The sequence below is a fragment of the Eleutherodactylus coqui genome, chromosome 5, assembly GCF_035609145.1.
Source record: "Eleutherodactylus coqui strain aEleCoq1 chromosome 5, aEleCoq1.hap1, whole genome shotgun sequence".
NCBI classification, from domain to species: Eukaryota; Metazoa; Chordata; class Amphibia; order Anura; family Eleutherodactylidae; genus Eleutherodactylus; species Eleutherodactylus coqui.
In genome coordinates this window covers 175,275,723-175,298,475 of record NC_089841.1, presented here as the reverse complement: position 1 = coordinate 175,298,475, position 22,753 = coordinate 175,275,723, and the positions used below count along the sequence as shown (strand labels likewise).

General features: G+C 42.1%; 1 protein-coding gene across 2 annotated transcripts in view; it reads right to left on the bottom strand.

Annotated features, from left to right (window-relative positions):
• Positions 1-569: 569 nt before the first annotated feature.
• LOC136628116 (P2X purinoceptor 2-like) overlaps positions 570-22,753 on the bottom strand; it is a 31,973-nt gene continuing 9,789 nt past the window's right edge. The window contains exons 5-12 of one of the 2 annotated variants that reach the window (XM_066603760.1): positions 16,800-16,896; positions 14,833-14,913; positions 11,923-12,055; positions 11,059-11,186; positions 8,686-8,776; positions 6,294-6,359; positions 1,962-2,039; positions 570-1,143 (exon numbers count right to left, since the gene is read on the bottom strand). In XM_066603760.1, coding sequence (XP_066459857.1) covers positions 940-1,143; positions 1,962-2,039; positions 6,294-6,359; positions 8,686-8,776; positions 11,059-11,186; positions 11,923-12,055; positions 14,833-14,913; positions 16,800-16,896 — 878 coding nt within the window. In that variant the 3' untranslated portion in view covers positions 570-939. The remainder of the gene's footprint in view (positions 1,144-1,961; positions 2,040-6,293; positions 6,360-8,685; positions 8,777-11,058; positions 11,187-11,922; positions 12,056-14,832; positions 14,914-16,799; positions 16,897-22,753) is intronic. The other variant, XM_066603762.1, reaches the window with a different exon arrangement.

The window sequence follows — 22,753 nt, the reverse complement described above, 5'->3', positions numbered from 1 at the left end:
CTGCTTCTAGAGGTCCTATGAATTGTTGGGATAAATGTGTACATTATAATCAGTTGGTGTCCGTCTAGAAATGAGACAACACATCTAGGCTTCATCTGCAGTTATTACTTCTGCTTAGAATTTCATTATGGGCACTCTAATACCACAAGCAACTTGATAATTGACTTATGGACAGTTCTTAGCACTTACTACATCTCCTGATAATATTCCTACAAGGAACCCTAATATACAAGGCTTCCATTTCCCAAGTAAGATGAGATGAAAGGACAGCAGTAAGTGGATTACAAAGTAATGGACATAAATCTGAGACCACAGGTCCTGATCTTTATAATTACTGCTAAATCTTGTTATCTGCTGACAGAGATCATTACTTATGACTTCTCTGCTCATAAATTCCCAGAGAATGAGAGTCCAGGACTCTCAAATAGAAAAAAAGGAAGAAGGTCCAAAAGAAGAAAGAATGAAGAGTGGCTTGTACCAAGAAGTAAAAAAGCAATAGATGGATAAAAGAATCATGGGTTGTCTTAGAATGCTAATTACTAATTTAAATACTGCTTGCAATGGGATAAATGAGACTTTAACAGAAATAGTTGAAAATTATAAGGACAGTTGGAAATACATGTATAAAACAAATCAGGAAGTGTTAAGTTACAGTAAGTACGATAAAGGGTTAAGAACAAAGCTTGTGCATTGTCTAAGAGTGTAACATCAGTTAGCGCTGGTGGTCCAATGTTGAATGTCTGCTCCTTGATTCCCTTGACTTCTGTCCAGTTTCTTTGAAGTTGAGAGACTGTTAAAGTCATCCAGACCAAAACAATTACCGTATAGCTTTCCATCCAATGGACAAAGCCAATATTTTTTCCCACTACTAATATACATTCTTCAGTCCCATGAAATGCATTAGGCCTTTAGAGCAAAAGTAAACCTCTCTATGAAATGTCAGCTTCCTGGTGGGAGCTCTGGCCCATCACATGATTGCTCTTGCTGCCGTTTTTGATCTGTGATGCTCTCCGATAAAGGACTAGGGCTGTCTTTGTATGGAGGGTCATGATTGGTGCAGAGGGATTCAGAGGTAGCGGGTGAGTCCTGGAGGGAGCTGACAGTGGTGATTGTTGCAGTATTCATCTCCTCTAATTTCCAAACCTTTAAAAAATGAACCATACTTGATAGTGTTAAAACATCAACATCCCAAAGGATAATAAATACACACACACACAGCAGAATAGTAGTCCAGTATCTACAGATTTAGTTGGATGCAAGACTGTTCAACTTGGAGGCTACTGGTATCATAATGAGGGATTTTGATAGCAATTGTCATACAACTCTAGTCTAGTACTTCTACTTTTGCATTCAATTTCCAGCACATTTACAAGCAAAACCAGTTGTGGACTACAGACTGTATTATTAATTCCAAACATGGTACATTACACTCTACTAGCAAACACTTCAAACAGCTTAGTCATGGGAAAAGTAACGGGCACAAGTCACATCAGACATATGTCCATGTGCTGTCCGATACCCACATGCAGTGGACATTGCATATCTGATTCTGGTCCATGAATCAGACTCAAACAGGACATGCTGCAGGTTTTTTTCATGTGGACAGTTAGTCCATGTGAAAAAAGCTCCTATGAATAGCCTAATTATAGGTCCAAGTGCTGTCAGTGAAAAACACGAACAGCACTCGGAAGGGAAATGAAACAAGCTAAAGAGCTAAACAGTTGGATCTTGCTTAATCTGACCATCAAAAAGAAAGAATACTGAACTTATGCTTATTTTAGACATAATTTTGTGCTTTATTCAGGCTCTAACATAAAATAGTAGAAGACTAAATTTCAGTGGCCAGGCGGTAGAAAAAAAATTTGGAAGTGTCCTTCTGGCATGCCCCTGTGCTTCCTGTGATGTCAGGTTTACAAAGCTGGGGGATTTTATAGACCAGTGTTAGGATGTGGTATCTTTACCTTGTCGTATTTTCTGAGACTGTACATGTGGTCTTTATTCATGAAGGTCAGCAGTATCCAGTCACAGAACACAGTACCCTAAGGGGACAAAAACACAAGTCCATATTACTGGCCTATGGAATGAGGTGTGTCCCCTAGAAGCAATGCTTATTTCTTAAACACGACAAATCTATTGCTAATGTGCCCTACAAGGCACTACTTACAAAGACCCTACTCCTATGTGGTTCTAAACCCTGAACTGAACACCACCTTATGCATATCTATTCATAATTTAATTAAAAAGTAAATCAATGTATCCAAATACAAAACAAACAGCCTGGTCCACCAGAATACTTCCAAAAATATTACTTTTTCATTGATGAATAGCTAAGCGCTGCCTGTAATTGGCTGAGTGCTCAGCCAATCAGCACAGCCCTTCAGAAGGTGGGGATTTTAAATTCCCCCCCTGCTGAAAGTGCTGGACACGAGCCAGACGGAGGATGCGCCCGAGGGGCAGAGAGGCGAGTAAAGAATTTTTTTGTTTTTTAGCACCAGCTAGGGATGATTTTCAGGGAAGGGCTTAGATTTCAAGGAGGAGTTGCCTAAAAACCACTGCTTTCAAGACCCCATTGAAAGCAATGCGATAGCATCCTGGACTTCTGCCACAGCTGTGGCAGAGGATTCGCGGATGAAGGAAACTCCTGCCACAGAAGTCCACAATATACTCCCTATGCTTTCAATGGGGCTGGCGCTGCTACTGCCGCCGCCGGTCCCATTGAAAGCATTTGTGATATTCCAGCGTTTTTTTTTTTTGGCGCTGCAAGGCGAGTGTTTTCAATTGCTCTCGCAGCGTAAGAAGAAAAAAAAAACACGCTAGTGAGTGTCCACCCTTAGAATTATTCCCATCTGGGACTTTTATGGCATATCCTGTGACTAGACAATAAAAATCGGATAGATGTGGGCCTCACCTCTGGGCCCTGAACTTATCTTGAGTTTGGGCCCACCAGCTCTGGCCTGACTTATTGTGGTGACCAGGGCTGGTTGGGATTTATGGAAACAGGCACGCGGACTTCCCATTGCTGTTTTTATAACTCTCATAGCATAACTCACTATGCTGTGCGGTTTCCATTCTATTTCTGAAGCTTCCACATTACTGAAACAATGTAGCTGTCTGTGCTACGTTTCCGTAACTCGCATTGACTTCTATGGGAGTTATGGAAACCGTATAGTCTGGCCACGATTGACCGTTTCCATCCTCCCAGGCACCTTATTTACAGCGGTGTACTCATGGTGGCCATGTTTGACTGAGATGGGAACACACCTTTAACCTATTCCTGCTGCAGGGCGTAAGTTTACGTCCTGGCAGCAGGGTACTTCCCACAACAGGGCGTAAACTTACGTCCTAGGGATAGCGCGGGATCACATATTATCCCGCAGCGGGAGCTGGCTGTCAGTCACAGCCGGCGTCTCGCTGCAACAGTGGGGGGGGGCATCAGAGAGGCGCCCCCCGCTGTTAACCCCCTTCCCTGCCACGATCTAAGTAGATCGCGGCAGGGAAAGAGTTCACAGAGGGAGCGGACTCCCTCTGTGTCTCTGGCCGGCTCTCGCGAGAGCCCGGCCTGTCACCATGGTAACAGGACGCCAGACACTGGCGTCCTGTGTTACCAGTGCCTGAGATCGCTGTATAAGCGATAAGGCATGGCAGAGCAGTAGCTCTGCCATGCCTTATGACTGCGATCATCAGGGCAGTGGTCAAAGTCCCCCAGGGGGACACAAATCTGGTAAAAAAAAACAAAGATTAAAAAAATGAATTTTAAAAAAATGTTAAAAAAAAGAGTAAAAAAAACATTTTTTATGCTTTTTCTCAGATTAGCATGAAAAAAGGTAAAAAAAACCAAAGCACATATTTGGTATTGTCGCGTCCGTAACGACGCGTATAATAAGCTGCACATGCTTTTGACTGTGCACGGAAAAAAAACGCAAAAAAAACCCGCTAAAAAACTTTTTAGCATTTGCCTCACTAAAAACGCAATAAAAGTGATCAAAAAAGCCGTATGTACCCCAAAATGGTACCAGTAACAACTACAGCTTGTCTCGCAAAAAATAAGCCCTCATAGAGCTCCGTACATCAAAAAATAAAAAAGCTACAGGACTTTGAATGCAGTGATTTAGAAAAAAAGAAAAGATTTCCAAAAAAAGGGTTTTTATTGCCGAAAAGTGGAAAAACCTAAGAAAAAGTAAGAATTGTGGTATCCTTGTAACCATACTGGTCCGCAGAAAAAATGGAATGTCTCATTTATGCTGCATGATTAACGCTGTAAAAAAAAATCTATGGCAGAATTGATGCGTTTTCTCTCCCTGCTATCATAAAAAAAGAAATAAAAGTTTTACAATATAGTTAATGTACCGAAAAATGACGCTGATAAAAACTACAGTTCGCCACGCAAAAAACAAGCCCTTACACGGCCGCGTTGACGGAAAAATAAAAAAGTTATGGGTTTTGATAAATGGAGAAGAAAATCCGCCAAAAATTGTTGCGTCCTTGAATGGGGCCGCATGACCTGTGCGGCGCGAGCACACCGGAGCGGCCTCATTCAACGGGACAGAGAGGCAGACTGCGCAAGCGCGTCTAATCGAGGCAGAAGAAGGCTTCGGTTGGCACCATGGAGACAGGGATGCCAACACCGGGGAGGGGGGGGGGTGAGGGAGTATATAACTTCTGTATGGCCAATATTTGATGCACGATGTATATTACAAAGTGCATTAATATGGCCATACAGAAGTGTTTAACTTCACTTGCTTTTGCGGGACAACCCCTTTAAGCCCAAAATAGGCCGTGTCATGAAGGGGTTAATATAATGTATATGGCCAGCTGTAAACTACACATTATTCATGCTACTATTTAATGACCTGTGTCTGCCCTATGCCTGAGTCTTCGCAGTCCATCAATACATGATATACCACTTACAGATGACAACACAGTAAGCCATCATGGGCTGCAGGTTGTGCAAGGCTAATCTACCTGAATTGTAATGAATGCTTATGGCATTCATCTTTTATTACAGAACAAAAGAACACTGCAGGTCGCTGCCAATAACTATGGAAGGAATAAAACTGAATGCTTTCACTGCTAAGGATTGTAAAGTGATTCATATAGAATGCAAAGTGCATATTATTATATAGATCTGTAACTGCATATAGTCACTAGAATTATATATAAAGCTGTAAACACTTATAGGCTTGTTACAGAAATAATGAACACTTGACCTACACAGCTGAACCAAATGTGATAGTAATACCAAAAGTCATGGGATGGGGACTAATATTGTTTAAGATCCCCCTCTAGCCCGGCAAAGGGCAGCAACTTGACATTATATCGATTCCACAAGTGGACAAAAGATATTGGGAGAGATGTTGAGCCATGCCATCTGGATAGCCAACCACAGCTCTGTGGTATCCGTAGGTGCAGATACTACAGAGCATATTGGGTGTGAATTGATTTCTTCAACACATCCCATAAATGCTCAGTTAGGCTCATGGCGGGTGAACATGCAGGTCACACCATTCTTAGGAACTCTCCCAAATGCTCTTTGAACCAATTCCAGACAACTTGGGCCTGAAGGCACAGTGCATTATCCTACTGTAATATCCTTTGATTGCGGTGGGTACATAAAATCTATGAAAGGCTGCAAATGGTCATCAAGCAGTGAAACGGAGTGGACACTGGTCAATGATGTTCTTAGGTGACCCAGTGCATCTAACCCATGCCATGAGAACACCCTACACTATTATGGGACAACCACCACCCGCACAGTGCCTTGTTGACAACTAGGAATTATGGATTCAAGGGGTCTTTGTGACACATGAACCATACCATCAGCCTGAACCACTAGTACTATGACTCAATGGACCACACTACATATTGCCAGTCCTTGAGTCCAGTTAGCAACCTCACGACCCCATGTGAGATGCTGTGTCAATAGTTGTGTTGTTATCAGAGGCAATTTGGTGAGTCTTCTGCTCACATATTCTATGGAAGCTAAAGAATGCTGCACTGATATATGTGTGGGGTCTCCTGCATTGACTATGGAGGTAACACCACTTCATAGTAATCATAATTTACATACTGCTATCCCATGACTTTTGGCGTGTCAGTGTATATAGTTTACCATTACAGTCAGTGGCCATTAGGGGTAAAGCAAATGAAGAAATGGAAGCGGGTATCTTATTTTATGTTTTTAAAATAAATAATATTTGGCATGTTGTTTTTATTGTTTCTATTCATCATCTATACATATTGAGTACTAGTTCATAAATGCATATGGCTGAAAAGACAAAATAACGTATACTTACAACACCAATCGAAGTCAGGGCCGTGGCTAAGTTAATGATTGTTGGAATAAGACTAAACTTTCCTGCCTGTGTGAGAAGAACATAAAGAGGAAAAACATTTCTCATTACAAACAGTAAATGGCCAAAGGCATTAACAGTAAGGGCTCATTCACACGGACATAAAGACGCTCCGTATAAGGCGTGCAGTTTTTACGCTCTGAATACAAAGCCCTGAATCCCGATGCTTTGCATTGGAGCCGTCAGACCTATGTTTTTCACACGCCTAAATAAAAATGCAACATGTCTTATTTTGGTATTACAGAACAAAATGGGCCATTAAAGTCAATTGGCCTGAGTGAATATGCAGTAAACACAAATGATACATACATACGTACTGCAGAAAACATTGGCGCTATACAAAGATTATTTATTACATAGGGCCTATTGCATTTTTTTAGCAATTGTGAAAAACACAATGTTCACGTGCGCAAAAAAAGGCAACACACGTGGAATATGCAGCGCTTCCGTTCGTGAATACACTGCATATTCACGAAATAAACATTGCATGCGCCTGTGTGAATGAGCCCTAAGAGTGGCGGCTGTTTGTATGCTGAGAGTAGGCCCAGAGTTCATCAATACAGATTAATACCTAATTTGTTAGGTTCATTTTATCATTCATTCACAAATGTATTGTTTTTCGGAATACTGTGATTAAATTGGAATGTGTGAAGAAAAAGAAACCTGGTATTTAGGCGCTGCTCTCCAACGAATGTCACAGGACACTCCTGGCATTCCACGGTCCTGGTAACACCAGCACTTTTGGATCCAGCCCTAAGAGTGATGTTCTACCCAGCTTGACTGATGAAGGGCCTAACCCCGAAACGCGTAGATGTTGGTTTTAATGGATTTAGGAAAAGAGAAGTTGGGTCATTTATCTCACCGTCTTGTGACATTCATTGGAGAGCAGCGCCTAAATACCAGGTTTGCTCTAACCCTTCTTTTTCCTTCTCTATTGTGATAAAAAATTACTTTGCGAATAAAAGACATATGGCAAAATCTGGAGCTTAAAGTGTGAGTCTACCTTTGAACACCATTTTGCAGTTTATATATAGAATTAGTTACATAAATGTATTACATTACTTATCTTGTATCAGACAGGCTTTACACGGGTACTGTGATGCGGGAATCAATTCACAGCATGTCCTATCTTGGGCGTGCTCTCGCAACGCACCACCTGTTGTTTGCAATGGGACTTGCGGCAGCATCGCACCACATGTAAAGTGGACGCGATGCGAGGTTTCCCATTGAAAACCATTTCATATGGATGACGAGGGTGATACACAGCCTAATATTGCCCTCACCCATGTGAAGTTAGCCTAACATTGCAGACCTGCAGGCATGATTCTACAGGTTGATGCTGTAAATAGTCAACAAGCTAGACGTCAGACACATCCCAAACAACTTAGCGGAGTGCCTAGCAAGCTGTGTGCAGATATTAAGACCACAAGGAATGCTGGGTAATGTAATCTGTGTAGCCTGCAAAATTATGAATACAACTCTGGACTATAATACAGGATTTAAGTCTGGTTCAGGCCCCATGTCCATGGGAGGATTTGAATTGCGGAATCCGCACGGATGATCAGCAGTTCAAGCCGCCCATAGGGAAACATGGGCATCTACACCTGAATTAAAGCATGCAGATTTGATTTGTGGATCTTTGGATGCAAAAATCAAATTGTAGCATGCTCTATTTCAGTGCATGTTCCGCATGGACAGCTTCCATTGAATTCAATGGAAGCCATCTGATGCATGGCCCATCTGGAGCTGACACTGCTAATGGGCCGCGGGAAAGCAGGAGTTTGGAGAAGGAAAAAAATGTACTTCCACACACATCCGCAGTACAGAAAAAAGACGACCTGGACAGGTAAACAGAGTCCTCGGCCGTGGGCAGGGTTGGATTCCGCTGTGGGCTTCCGCTTGCCAAATTCAACCCGCCCGTGGACATGAGGCCTCAGTACCAGAAAAGTAATGTAGATATTAATTCCCTTGTGCATTTATTTGTATCTACAGCGATCCTCTTTATTATGTGTATGCCCAAATAGTCCACTTTATGCGGCGAGTGGGAGCTTTACAGGTGCAAAGACGGGGAACTGGGGGGAGTTATATGGATAAGACTGGCACCTTCCAACTCAATGCTCCCTCTCCTAAGGCCCATTACATTAGTTTATGAGGCTGATCAGACCTGACATATGCGGTATAATTTTATGGCACATGACCAATAGGACCACCATTTTTCTGTTTGTCGTTACTCCACATAAATAACTTTTTTCCACTCTGCCCTCTAATAAGCTGTTTATCTGATAGTAGATGGTCTCTACCTCCAGACATGTACAGATATATAAGGTAAAATTACCTGTCCATGCACAATGACATCAATACGGATCCCATAAACCTTTATAAGCGTTCGGGCCTCTGTGCCATTCTTATTATAATACTTGGCAAACCTGAGAGTGAGAAAATGTCAGCAAAGACAAATTTGAAAATACAGTGTCATGTCAACTAAATGTCAAATAGAAAACATTTTCACTCACTCATTCCTATTTACTACATTTATTTGATAAAAAGCGAAATTTCTCTTTATATATACAGTATTCAGTAGCATCACATCCATCAGCTGCATCATGGATATTTGCATAATAGTGATACTCAATTTGAAAACAAGCCTTAGCACTGTTATAGGATGCCAAACTTGGGATGTTACTCTGAATTCATTGAATGTGATTGGTCACAGCGCTCAGCCAATGAATGGCTGAGCGCGCTCAGCCAATCAGTCGCAGCCTTTTCAGCAGGCGGGGATTTAAAATCCCCGCCTACTTACAGAACTTCATTACAGTGACAGGACCCAAGCAGCTAGATGCGCCTGAGCCCTGGCAGCAGCGGAGAGGCAAGTATAGATTTTTTTGTTATTTTTTACAACTAGGGATGATTTTCAGGGAAGGGCTTATATTTAAAGCCCTTCCCCGAAAATCACTGTGGGGGGTGACGGCTTATATTCGAGGCACCTAAGTTTTCCCAGTTTTTTGTGGGAAACTTAGGTGCCTCGACTTATATTCGGGACGGCTTATACTCGAGTATGTACAGTAATCAAGTATGACAGTAGCCACATGCATAATGTAAGGGGCCTAAAAAAACTTGAGAAAAATGGTGTGTAGACTCCATGAAATATCAAGTACTTTAATGGATTTGTAGTTGAATGAATTAATTGTTCATAGCCATTTTAAAAAAATCCTTCCCAACAGCAGAGGGTCGGAGCATTCATTCACATCTATTTTAAGGCTTTTCGTTTCTTGCTTTCATCCTTGGAACAGGAAAACAGAATTAAAACGTAAATCAAGCGTTTCCATTTTTTGCCTGTTTTTGAGCATTTTTAATGGGTTTTCAAGAAAAGAAAAGCTTTCAGTTTGCTTCCGTTTCAGTTTTTTTAACGGAACAAGTAGCACATTCTGCAGTGCTCTTTTATTCTATTAAAAAACAAACATAATGGAACAATCAAAATGAAAGCTTTCCGTTTTTACGAAGACCCATTGAAATCAATGGGGGAAAATGGAAACTCTTAATTCCATTTTAATTCTGTTTTTCTGTTCCGAAAACAGAAGAGAGCGACAGAAAGCCCAAACGCATATATGAACCATCCCTAATAACAGTAAAGTGGGGGGAATCAGCCCCATATTGATGTACAAGAATAACATGCTATATGATGATATGGCACATTATATATTCTATGACCGGCAAACAGAGACTTCAGAGGGCACAGGCTGCTGAAACTTATATGTGTGTATCTATAGCATTTAGCATAATTAAAGCAGACGATTACCCAATAAGATCTAGATGGAGAAAAGAGATTAATGCCAGACTGGGAAGGTTTTTGGCAGTAATAAAATAACTGGATACAGAATCAGCCTTGTAATAACTTCCTAATATTAGAGTAAGAAAAGTAAGAAGATGGTTGGAAGTGAGGGATAAGTAATGTTATTCTCCACAATTACATAATAATCATCCTTTAGCTGTATTACAATGTATTTTTATATTACTTTAATATAGAAAAACTAAATAAATTTCTAACTTTAAATCGATGGCATATATGGAAATTGTGCAAATACTGTGAACCTAATAATGAAGACAAATAGATGTAAAGATATATATATATATTTTTTTTGGATATAGATGTACTTGCTGATTTTGAATGCACACGTGTCCTCCATGACAATACTGCACTAGACAGAAATCAGAAGGGGGAGAGGTTGTCATTGCAATCTCTTACTAGTGCAGCCTTTGGCTTTGGGCCACTAGTGACCATATTTTAGCATAGAAGAAAGAGATTAAAATTGTTTTTACGTATTGAATATATAATGCAATCACATTTTAATGTGTAAAGACTTTTTATAAAAGTCCTTTAGTATATGTCCATTAAATAGTTCTTTTCAATGAATATTAAAGTACCATTATTAAGTACCAATAATATAAGGTGTTTTGTAATGCTCCCTTTCTGTTAAGTGGCCCAACTGAACTGGTTTTCCTACTGTGTAATTGAGAGTAGGAAGCTGCAAGCATTGTAAACCATTTAGGAAGTTGTGTTGTTGAGCGTATAGACTAACACTCCTCGGCTATATCCTTCCTTTGATATTCCCATATGCTTTCACTCCTACACTATATGTAAGGCCAGTCCACAAGACCGTTTTCTCACTCTGCCACACTCATTGTTATGGTAAAATAATCAAATACTAACCTGTAGTTATAGCCGGTGGAAATATTGTTCCGCAGGTCAAGGCGTCTGAACGTATATTGTGGACGACACTTTGAGGGATGTAAATCCAAATTACAGTTCCAGTTTATGATCACGCCGATGATCCCTCCCTTTGAAAACGAAAGAAAGAATGTTTAGCAGCCAGTAAAGTGGTTCTATTTCCATTATGTTGGGCGTCCACATGTGTGCTACCATTATTAAAGGCAGTGTCGTCCATCACCCCATGAAGGGAAATAAAATCACTATAGCCTATAGGTTAATATACTTGTGATTGTGAGAATGTGATTTACACGCTTAGATGACTATGTGGGAAGGCATATTTTGAGCAAACATCGGATTGATTGAACACCATTCTGTAATTCGAACATTTGTTCAAAAAAGAACTCTGATAGAGTAAAAGCAAGGGTTAATAAGAACACACAAGTACAAGTACCAAAAGAATTTGGTGAGACGGGTGCTGAGAGACATTTTCACAAGATGGGATGAAATTTGCCGCATCCAATAAAAAGGGCACGGCTTCGCTGACAAGTGGTGTGTTCTAATTGTGGCAAAAAATTGTACTAAATTTTTACCAAATTTTTGGCATAAACTAAGCCAACTTAGAAGGGGTATAAAGTTAGACTAAATAGATTCTGAGCTCCAACAGTCCAAATATCAAGTGTTGCAAATCTCAGCAAAGGTGAATAAAAGAAAGTGACGACCTATGAGGCTATAAAATGGCACTTGAAAGTATTGTCACTTGTGACTCAAAGGATGTAACCAGCTGGATTCACTAAAATGCAACTGTATTCTGCTTTTTTTTTGCATTCATCTACTATTAGTGTGGTAGATGGAACATAAGCTGACCTTATATGCAATTTCTGTGAAGTTAACACCAGCTTCTTTTACAATAAAGTCTATAGTGAAAATTGGGCAGGAGGGAGAGTGGATAGGGTGGTAAGTACAGCTTTTCAAGGCATTTTCCCCTTCGATGTTACCCCTACGAGACACAAAATAAATCAGAGGGTTAGAGTTTTTCCATGGTCACAATACAGAAGATTATTTGCATATATAAGAACTAACCACAGACAAAATCAATACGGTTAGGCCGATTTCACATCTGTGTTGGAACCTTTGACTGGAGGTTCCATTGCAGATCCAGCTGAAAATACTGGAAGAAAAAGGTGCTGCATGCAGCGCTTCTTCTCCTGTCCAAAAGCCGGGCAAATGGGCAGAGAGGGGGTGGACTCCAATATGGTCTATGGGGTACACCCAGCACTGTTGATGTATACTAATATACAGTGTGTATCAGGTAGTCAGAGAGGTTGGTGTGGCCATCTTTGTTTCTCCAGGCCTGGAGGGTCACTTTAAGGCTGCTAGATTCTGCTGAAGACCTCCTATCCTGCCTTCTTTTAGGGACAGTGTTGTCTTATGTATAAATTCAAATAACTATTCCCAACCATGTACATATAACTGCCCCTACTATCCAAAGCAGTTAGAATGTAGATATTGACATATCTAGTTTGTGTTTCCCTTTCCAAGATTCAAGTGACAAGAAAAGTGGGCAGAGTTTAGCTGGAGGAGGTGGGGCCTCTGACAGAGCATCAGATTCACCATAACTTATGCCAGAAATTGGAGTAAATTATAGCACTGACTCATGTCTGTTCATAGCTGGCATAGAGTTTTTCCCCATTGTTCAGACAGCCAGAATGCAGCGCTTTTTCTTCCGTCCAAATGCCAGGCAAGTGGGTGGAAAGGGGGTGGACCACAATATAGTCAATGGTGTCCTTCTGCTGATGCATACAGCGCCGGAAGGACACCATACATACTACTGTGGCCATCTTTGTTTTTTTAGAAGTTGTGCCTCTTAACAAATCAAAGTGCTAATGACCACTTGTCCGTGAGTGCTTCACATGCTCGGCCCCCTGATCACATGACGGCGACGTTATCACAGGTCTTAAAGCATATATAAAACACAGAGTCTGACAGCAGCCGTATGATCACAGGACCTGTGATGATGGCACAGTCATGTGATTAGTCACAGTCTCTGAGCTCCGCCCCTGATCACATGACAGTGATGTCATCACAGGTCCCAAACCAGCAGAGCCTGATCACATGACAGTGACGTCATCACAGGTCCTTCATCCTTGTGCACTGAATGAGGGACTACGGGCGGACTACAAACCCTGCTGCCTCAGTTGCTATGGATACACTAGTATTCAGTCTGGCAGTTTGTAGCTGGTTGTCAGACTGCTGCACACCTGTGTGGAGAGTCCAATAAATGACACCTTACAAATGTGCACATACCTAGCTGGCGGTGCATATTGACCAACAACATTGAAGCATAGTCCCACTATCTTCACATCTCCTGAATGTGATATCATGTCATTTCAAGCGCTAATGTCGCCAACACCAGTCCAGCCTTCATCTAATCGTCAACCATGGTCCAGTGCTGTAACTAACCATTGCTGTCATGCAAACATGTCACCACACAGGGTTCAATGCCACCGTGAAGCTAATGTAGCTTACATGACACAATGACAAGCCACGATGTCACCTCAGCCACCAGCTTAAGTTTGTAAATCACATGCATCAGATATGTGAAAGCTTCAAGCGAACATGTCTCAGCGAGCAGCTGAAGTTCGTAAATCACATGTAGCTAATATGTGAAAGCAACAAGCCAACATGTCTCCTCAGCGAGCTGCTGAAGTTCATAGATCACTGTTTGCAATGTTCTGGAAAATTGCAAATAATGCCAATAGATTATTTCATAACATTTTTGACTTGTCAAAAGTTTTGATTGATGGAAGTTTGGGTGCTAAGACCCTGACTGATCGCTGAAACAAAAGTGGAGGAGCGCTCAGCTGAGAGATATACCTATTTGGTGTGACTGGCTCTCCTTGACTCTTAAAAAGGTGGATTCAGCTAGGTGCATAGAGCCCGAACATCGCAAAAGTGATCTGCCCAAAGAGCGCCGAACTGAATACAGCCAAAGGGGTGTACTGTATAGGTGAGCACTTCTGGTCCTTTAATTCAACAATTGGTAGCAGTCCCAGCACTGGACCCCCACCAAACAATATTTCTGACAAGCCTTTATGACATTTAAGACATTTTATGAAAGGGCAGTTACTCTTTAATGATTGTTCATTCTCACTTCATAATCTTTCAGACTTCCTAATAACTGATTATTTGGCCCCACTGTTTGCTTTTGGGACATCACATAGCAGTGCCATCCATGTTCTTGTGGAAAATTACATGAATACAGATCTCCTTCCTAGAGCTTTTCTTTTAAATAACGGTCATATAATAACATGACTTTCCTTTAGAGAATCTGAACAACCAGTAGTTACACTTCAAGAATATTCCAAGTCATTGTAGAATTTCTACAATTTTAATCACCAATTAAAGGAATTTTGGTCTAAAATGACAAATAGTAGCCCACCTGGGTGCCAGCAGATTCCAAAACTTTCTAAATATCACACCCCATTTATTATACCCTTTGTTATAACGCATTACAGTAAAAGGCTTTGTTTAGATCACATATTTAATTTTGGCAGTAATCAGTTATACGTGATCTCCGGTGATTTAACACTGAGTAAACACTAAAAGCATTGTCTGAAGCCCAGTAACAAAATTATTTTACACATACATTAAGATCATTGAAATCACCTCACTGAGCAATCTAAGTAGTCTGGACTCCATTTGTACAAGCTTTTTGGACAAGGTTTTTTTTTATAGCAGGAGGTAAGTTTGAGATCTATCGATTAATAATCTTACTTGGAGAATCCGAACTGAGGGAAATGGATATTGTTTTTGATGAGGATGGTGAAGCTTGGAACAAACTCGTGCAATGACTCACTAGAAGCGAAAAACAATGGGTAGAAGTGAGAAAGAAGATAGAGATGATTTTATTATGGTGGTGGGAAACGGGAAGAAGAGAGAAAAGTCAATCAAAAATGACAAGTAAAATCCCTCTGAGAATACGCTCTTATGTTTCTAGGATATGAAAAACCATTTCTGAGCTCCCTTCAAGAGCTATTACTGTACAGATTCCATTTCCTGGCACTGTGCAATTAATCTGAAGACTCATCTACTAAAACACAGTCGTGGGGATTTAGAAGATGTAGCACAAAAAAATAATAGAAATGATGGGGTTCCCCACAAGGAGGCAGTAAAACCCGTGAGCTTTGAGATCTGACTTCTGGTGCCAGCACAAAATCTATACTTGATCATTGTGGTGGCATACACTCAATTTGCTAATGTATTCTCGTCCAAGGTGGAATTTTATTTGACACATTCATTTAATATAACTGCATAATTTGACAGATCTATTGGAGGGATAATAGGAAAAGCAGAGAGCCTTTGGTTTGTGTAAAGTCCAGTTAACCCCTTAAAGAGTAGCTGCACTTAATTTTGTTTTCTCAAATGTACAGAATAGGCAATTCTAAGCATTTTTGCAGTGTGTTTAGTGGCATATTCTGTACAATTTTTATACAAAACCCCTATTCAGCTATGCAGCTAGGTGAAGACGATGCTGAGAAATCCATCTTCAGCTAACTGCATAGCCGGATAGGAAGCTTCGGCTGTGCCTGCACTGTTCTCTCTAGTGCAGATACAGCTGCTTCCATATAAAAATTTGTTAATAAAGTCCGCTTTATATTTATTGATTTTCAAACATTCTTGGCCCTGTGCCCTCATGATCTGTTCGCCAGTACTGTTTTTATTAGTCTCCTGCTTCCACCTATCTGTCCCCGATACTGAGCAAGTAGAAGCCGTTCTGTGCTGTAAATGGCTTTTTACTGCTGAACCCATTTACAGGGTCTTAGTGCAAGCAGTAGTTAACACCAAATGCAGCAGGAGACTAATAAAAGCAGCGCTGGGGGACAAATCAAAGGAGCACAGGGCATGTGTGTTTGAAAATTAATAAAATATAACAGTTTATTGGTAAAGCCTGCTTTATAATGAACAGCTGTGTCTGCACTACCTGCATAGCTGAATAGGAGTTTTGTATGAAAAATGTACAGAATAGCCTGATGAAACATATTGCAAAAATGTTTATAATCGCCTATTCTGATTTTTTTCATATAGTGTAGCTAGGCCTTATTTTCAGTGGAGAGCTTATTTTATTAGTATTTTTTTTACAATTAATAAAGCTTTATTGATTTTTTTTATTTTTTTTAAGTCCCCCGGGGGACCACAAATAGCGATGCTTTGATTGCTCCTGCAGTATGACGTAATGCTGTAGCATTACGTCATACTGCGATTTGACAGGCAGTCTATCAAGCCATCCCACAGGGACGGCTTGATAGGCAGTCTGTCAGGGCAGCCCTGGGGCCTTTCAGAAGGACCCTGGCTGCCATTACACCCATACGGCTCCCTGCAATCTCACGCAGGGGGGGGGGGGGGGGGCGTACGGGACCCCTGAACATCGTTCGGGCGATTTAAAGGCCGCTGTCAGAATTGACAGCGGCATTTAAAGGGTTAATGGCTGCGTGGCCAATTGCAGCTATTGCCCGCAGGTGTCAGCTGTAATGAACAGCTGACGCCCGCGCTGTATGAAGAGAGGTCGCCCCGCGATCTCTCTTCATACATACCCCGACGCTCCAGGACATAAATGTACGTCCTGGAGCAGGAAGGGGTTAACATATGTGACACCAAATACAAGACAAGTCACATTTTGTCTTTTCTATTAGTATGTACAACTCCCTCTATAAGCATCTTGTTGTTTGAAATGGATTACTGACCTGGTCACTGTTTCATCTTCCAGTGGACACCATGCAAGGATCTCACAAGTTCTAAGGGATCCACGAGTGGCATTGACACAGCGCCCAGTCTGCAGTCCTGCAGAAGAAGAGAAGTTACTAATATGCTCACTTTGCATTTCTATATTTGCTTTAAGGACCAGCTGTGATGTCTTCAGTCTGCTTTATGTCAATAATTGTTTGATCTTTTCAAGACCAAGACTTGCAAATGTCTCAGATATCAGAAGCAAAATTTACATTCCTTCAAACCTGTTTTTATTTACAGATTTTTACTTTTGACTTTCCAAGTATTAGAAGTCTTAGGCCTCATGTCCATGGGGTTAAAATCCGCAGCATTTCTCCCGCACGTGGATCCGCGCCCCATAGGGATGCATTGGACACTCGCAGGTAGTTAAATACCTGTGGATGTCATTTTTCCCCGTCAGGCGCGGATCCCCGTGCGGGAAAAAATCCGGACATGCTCCATTTTAGTGCGGGTCTCCCGCGGGGACGGCTCCTGCAGGCTGAAGCCTATGGAAGCAGTCCGGATCCGCGGGAGACCCGTACCAGAATTAAAACTCACCTGCTTTGGACGATGCGGTTCTTCTCTTCTTCGCGGCCGGATCTTCTTTCTTCGGCCCGGCGCATGCGCGCGGCGTGCCGAGCACATCCGCCGGGCCGAAGAAAGAAGATCCGGCCGCGAAGAAGAGAAGAACAGCATTGTCCGGAGCAGGTGAGTTTATTCTTCTTTTTAGGCCTCATGTCTGCGGGGCAGGAGGGACCCGCTACGGATTCTACATGAAGAATCCGCCTGGTTCTCCCCGTGGACATGAGGCCTTACAACATAAAGTATATTAAATGTCCAAATAAAAGGAAAATGAAAAAACTATTTCCCAAAGAGGAAGCAAGTAATGGTAAACATATCTCTAGTCCACCTAAACCTATTGTATATTTGTACTATGACAGAGGTCATACTTAGAAAGTGCTTCACACTGACCGTTGTACAAAACACGTGACTGATTTAAGTAAGGCGCAACGTTAACAGCAGCCGTCAGTCTACGGACTTTCTTGGCCTGTTTTTCTTCTAAGGTTATTTATGGAAAGTTTGATGTAAAAGGTGAAAACAATTTTACTTCTGTAGAGCATTTGGTAACAAATATGTTGGTGACGTATGGGCTCCTGGGGACAATTATAGTAAAGGGAAAAAGAGAAGAGCAGCAATCTCACTGTGTCAGAATTGGGTGAATGCCCCGGGGAACACTTCCCATATAGTAGCAGAGAAGCAGGTATGTAGTTTAGACTGAATTCTTGGAGGCAATAATTTAATAAAATTTGTCACACACAACAAAAAGGAATTTCAGTTTTAGTTCCTTAGATTTGGTAGCCTCAACCCAGTCCATCTTTTAGTCCGGATTCTCATGAATGCAAGTGTTCTTGCAGCGCGGTTTTGAGAAATTAATATTGCGTATTTACGCATACATCAGTGTATTTTATTTTCCTTTTTTGCGTCTGCAAGTCATACGCAATTGTGTGAGCAAAATAACATGCGCAGATGTGAAATGGTCCGAAGTCTATATTTCTGGCCCATCTATAAATGTCATACGTGTCATGTCTTTTGTGCAAAATGTCTAGTGTCTAGTTATGTGTATTGCACATCTGCAGCATATGAGAGGTTAATGTCTGAAAGGGAAATCGGTAGAGAGAGAAGTTGAGCAAACCCACAGTGAAGACTGGGACTAAAGACCTGGGGAGATACCCTGGTCTTAAAGTGCTTAGATTGGATATGGTAGATAACAGATGGTGCTGCCACCCACATTAACTCATCGACGGTGGGAGGGTAGAATATGCTAAAAAGTAAAATCTGCTGTGTAGGCGCAACTCTCCGGAGGTTCCAATAAAGGTACCAGAACAATTAGATGAATATCCAACTTCTCGTTTTATTTAGAATATTAAAATTTAAAATCCAGCTAATAATAAACACGTTTTAGGGTATGTCTGAAAAGTGGCTGGGGTATGTCTGGAAAAGTATCGATATCTGTCTAGTCACGTGGTATGTTAGACCCTATAAATATGAGTGAGTGAGAGATGTCCGGGTCTTTCATCATCCTCAGTGGTTGAGTGCGGAGTGGAGTCCCGGCCACATAGGGGTATCTTCAACCCTCATGTGGTGAAGTGATAGAGGAAGAGGAGAGGTATCCTGATGTCCGTATCCCAGGAACCTTTATCTGAAAGTGAGAGCTGAGTGGAGATAGAGATGTCCGCCGTGCAGTGATCCGAGATGAATCAAGTGAGTGTCTGTGGAGTTATCCTACCCCCATCCTGCTCTGGAGTGTTCCCCATCCAGGAGCAGTACCTTACAGATAATGTGGACTGTAGGACCGGTGTCATCCTGTGTCTCCTCCCTGACCTCACAATCTACTGTCCTACCTGCACTGGTGTGTATCAAGTTGTATGTTGTCAAGTCTCAAGTAAAGCTTTTCCAGGCCCTGCCCGTTCCCAGAGACTGAGGTACTAAAGTTAATTGTGTGTGTGGACTTCCTTCATTTCTCCGCTGAGGATCATACCAGTGTGTAAGGAACGGTGGCGTCACGCGTGACAAGTCTACAGTCTACCACACGTATACGTGTAATCGCTATCCCAGCATTGCCTGGAAGAGGCCCAGCGGTATTTGGGGCGCGGTTATGTGCATCCCTCCAGGAAGAAGCCTGGTAAGAGCCATCATGACAAGTGCCATCTCTACCCTCCCAGCTCCTCAGTATGGGCTTTGTGTCTAGGTGTCCACTGGGTCGCAGATGCTCTCAGACACTGAAATGGCCAATAGTCTCATGGGTTCAAAATGTTCTACTCCCTGCGCAAAAACACGCGCATGTAAACGAACCTATTGAAATCAATGAGTTCTATTCATTGTGTGAGCAAATTTTTGTGTGCAAATATATACAAAAATATGTTTCTGTGAATCCGGCCGTAGGATATACGAAAGTTTTTACTTTGTGAAAGAGGACAGGGGCTGCTTCCACACCTGCAGATGATGCTTTGTCAAGTATTTTGCCATTTTTTCTAGTGATATTACATTATCCCCATTCTAATGGTGAATATATTTTTGTAATATGCCTTGGACAAACATTGTTGGGCTTTTTTTACAGCTTTAGTTCAGGCTCACACGAGGGGGTCGGATTTCGCATGTGGGAGACCCGCAGTCGATTCCGGCTGTGAGCCCGGCCAGTGACCCGGTGGATGGTACTTTACTATGTAAATGTAGGCATGTAGGTGGTCATGCGCAGCACAGTTTGGGTATTTTTTGTTTGTATGTATTTCCTGCGCTGTCACTTAGCGGTGACAAGGGTACACGCAGCCAATATGCAATTCAAATTTTGTGGTGTGAGACCTTGGGGTGACTTAACACCTAGCTGATTTGTTGTGAATTATGGTGCAGGTCTACATTTCACTCCTTCAATTTGAATTTTACTGAAAGGGTAAAATCTGCTGCAGATTCACACCAAAATCCATGACGAAATCTACACCAAATCAGCTATGTGTGAATGCATCCTAAATGTAATACCAACAGCTTTTCATTACATTTTTTACATTCATTACATTTTTTTATTATTACAAGGGAAAAATTGAAAAACTGGGAAAAAATACAAAACAGTCACAAAATAATCCCTGCACTCTCGTATAACGATGCCAAATATGTGTACTGTGCCCAAGGTACAAAATAGCTATAACACAAGAAAAAAGGTTGGAATTTTTTCCTGCCTTTAGGTGGTATGTGGGATCTGTGAAAGGGTGCAAAGTATTCAGGTACACAAAGCTATCTAAAGGGCATAAGGGCTCATGGGAGGGGGAGCTAGGGAGACAAAAGCAAGTGATAACACAGATCTGTGACTAAAAAGCTGTTTGATTATTTTCAACTAATTTCCATGTATTTGGTGTGCGAAAAACGAAAAAATTGTGAAAAAAATCCTAGACATCAGGACTTACCACAAAGTGCAAAATTCTCTTCAAATTTAGCTATTTTTTCTCAATTTGGGTTTTTTTTTTATCTTAGTGTTTCTAACTAAATTTAAAAAGTCAAAATTACTATTAATTAATTCACATCAGTGCACATAAGACATAAAATGCCAAAAAAAACAACTTTCAAAGAAAAGAACTTTCAGAGTGAGCTAATGGAAACCAGCATCAATATGTTGCAAGCTGACCATGCAGGCTCTGACATGCATGGGCTTGATTCAATTTTTTTTTCATTGTTCTCGCCTGTGGCACTATTGTATCTTGACGCCACCAGAGGGATGGGTGGAGACAAGATACAGGGTACTTGACAGGACGGTGATGCCTTCAGGAGCCAATTGACTGCTATGAGCAAGGTCCTAGCACCCCGCAGCAATCACTCTTCCCGGAGCAGCCGTTCCACTTCCTTCTCCATGTGGCGAACTGCTAGTCGGTACCTGTGCTGACAGTGTGATACTGCAGCGGCTCTAGGAATCCCCCTGCTATAAGGCTGTGCCCTCCCATCTCCCCTGGCGAAGCCCTTGCGCTGTAGCTTACGAAGCCGCAGAGCATCTCATATGGCCATCTGCTCCCTCACAGCTCCCTCCATAAACAGGTCTGTGCCTCTGTGCCACTGTGCCACCTCTCAGCTCTCTTCTAGACGTCGGCTCTCTGCTGCTGTGGCCACTGACCGCTTACTCCCCCGCTCAGCGTCTGCCGCCGCTGCCAGTGACGCCGGCTGTCTGCTGCTGTGGCCGCTGACAAACGGAAAGAGAGGGAGTAACTCCCACAATCACTTCGTGTTAGCTCGTCATTCTTAAATCGTGTTTACCCAAGTTAGTGTTATGGCTCCGCAGAAGTGTATTAATTCGCCTCACAGTTTTTGTTTCATTTGTGGTGAATATACAGTGTTGAAGCAACAGCTGAATATTACAGACTTTGTGAAAAAAATATACTTCGCATACTTCAGACTAAAACTTGGAGATCAAGATAAAGTTTGGGCGCCTCATAAAGTGTGCAAACGGTGTGCTGAGGACCTCCGAAATTGGTTCAAGGGTAAGAAAAAAGCTTTCTGTTATGGGATTCCTATAGTATGGCGAGAGCAAAAGAACCATGGTGACGACTGCTACTTTTGTTCATGTGATTTGAAAGGGTATAATTCTAAATGGAAGCATTCTATTTCATACCCCAATCTTTACTCAGCTATTCGTCCCATCCCCCATGGCACAGATATACCAGTACCCAAGCCCCCTGCTACCTTGGAAGAGATACCTAGCTCCAATGAAGGTGGAGTCATACCTGAACCAGATGACGAATCAAGTTCTGACTTTGAAGATGATACAAGACCAACATTTTTTTCCCAGGAGATGAATGATTTGATAAGTGACTTGAATCTTTCCAAAGATGCCGCTGAGTTACTCGGTTCAAGGCTCAAAAGCAGGAATTTATTATTGCCAGGAGTGTCTTTTTCATGATTCAGACATTGTGAAAAGGAGTTTGTTCCTTAGGGTGCATTCACACGAACGTATATCGGCTCGGTTTTCACGCCGAGCCGATATACGTTGTCCTCGTGTGCAGAGGGGGGAGGATGGAAGAGCCAGGGCCAGGAACTGTGCTCCCGCCCCCTCTCTGCCTCCTCTCCGCCCCTCTGCACTATTTGCAATGAGAGGAGGCAGGACGGGGGTGGGGCTAAGGGCCGGTAATTAGCCCCGCCCCCATCCCGCCTCTCCCCATTGCAAATAGTGCAGAGGGGCGGAGAGGAGGCAGAGAGGGGGCGGGAGCATAGTTCCTGGCCCTGGCTCTTCCATCCTCCCCCCTCTGCACACGAGGACATTGTATATCGGCTCGGCGTGAAAACCGAGCCGATATACGTTCGTGTGAATGCACCCTTACTTTGTCCAGGAAGACAAGTTAGTTTATTGCATCGATGTCGAAGGTTTGATGGGTCAATTCAAAATACCATATGATTC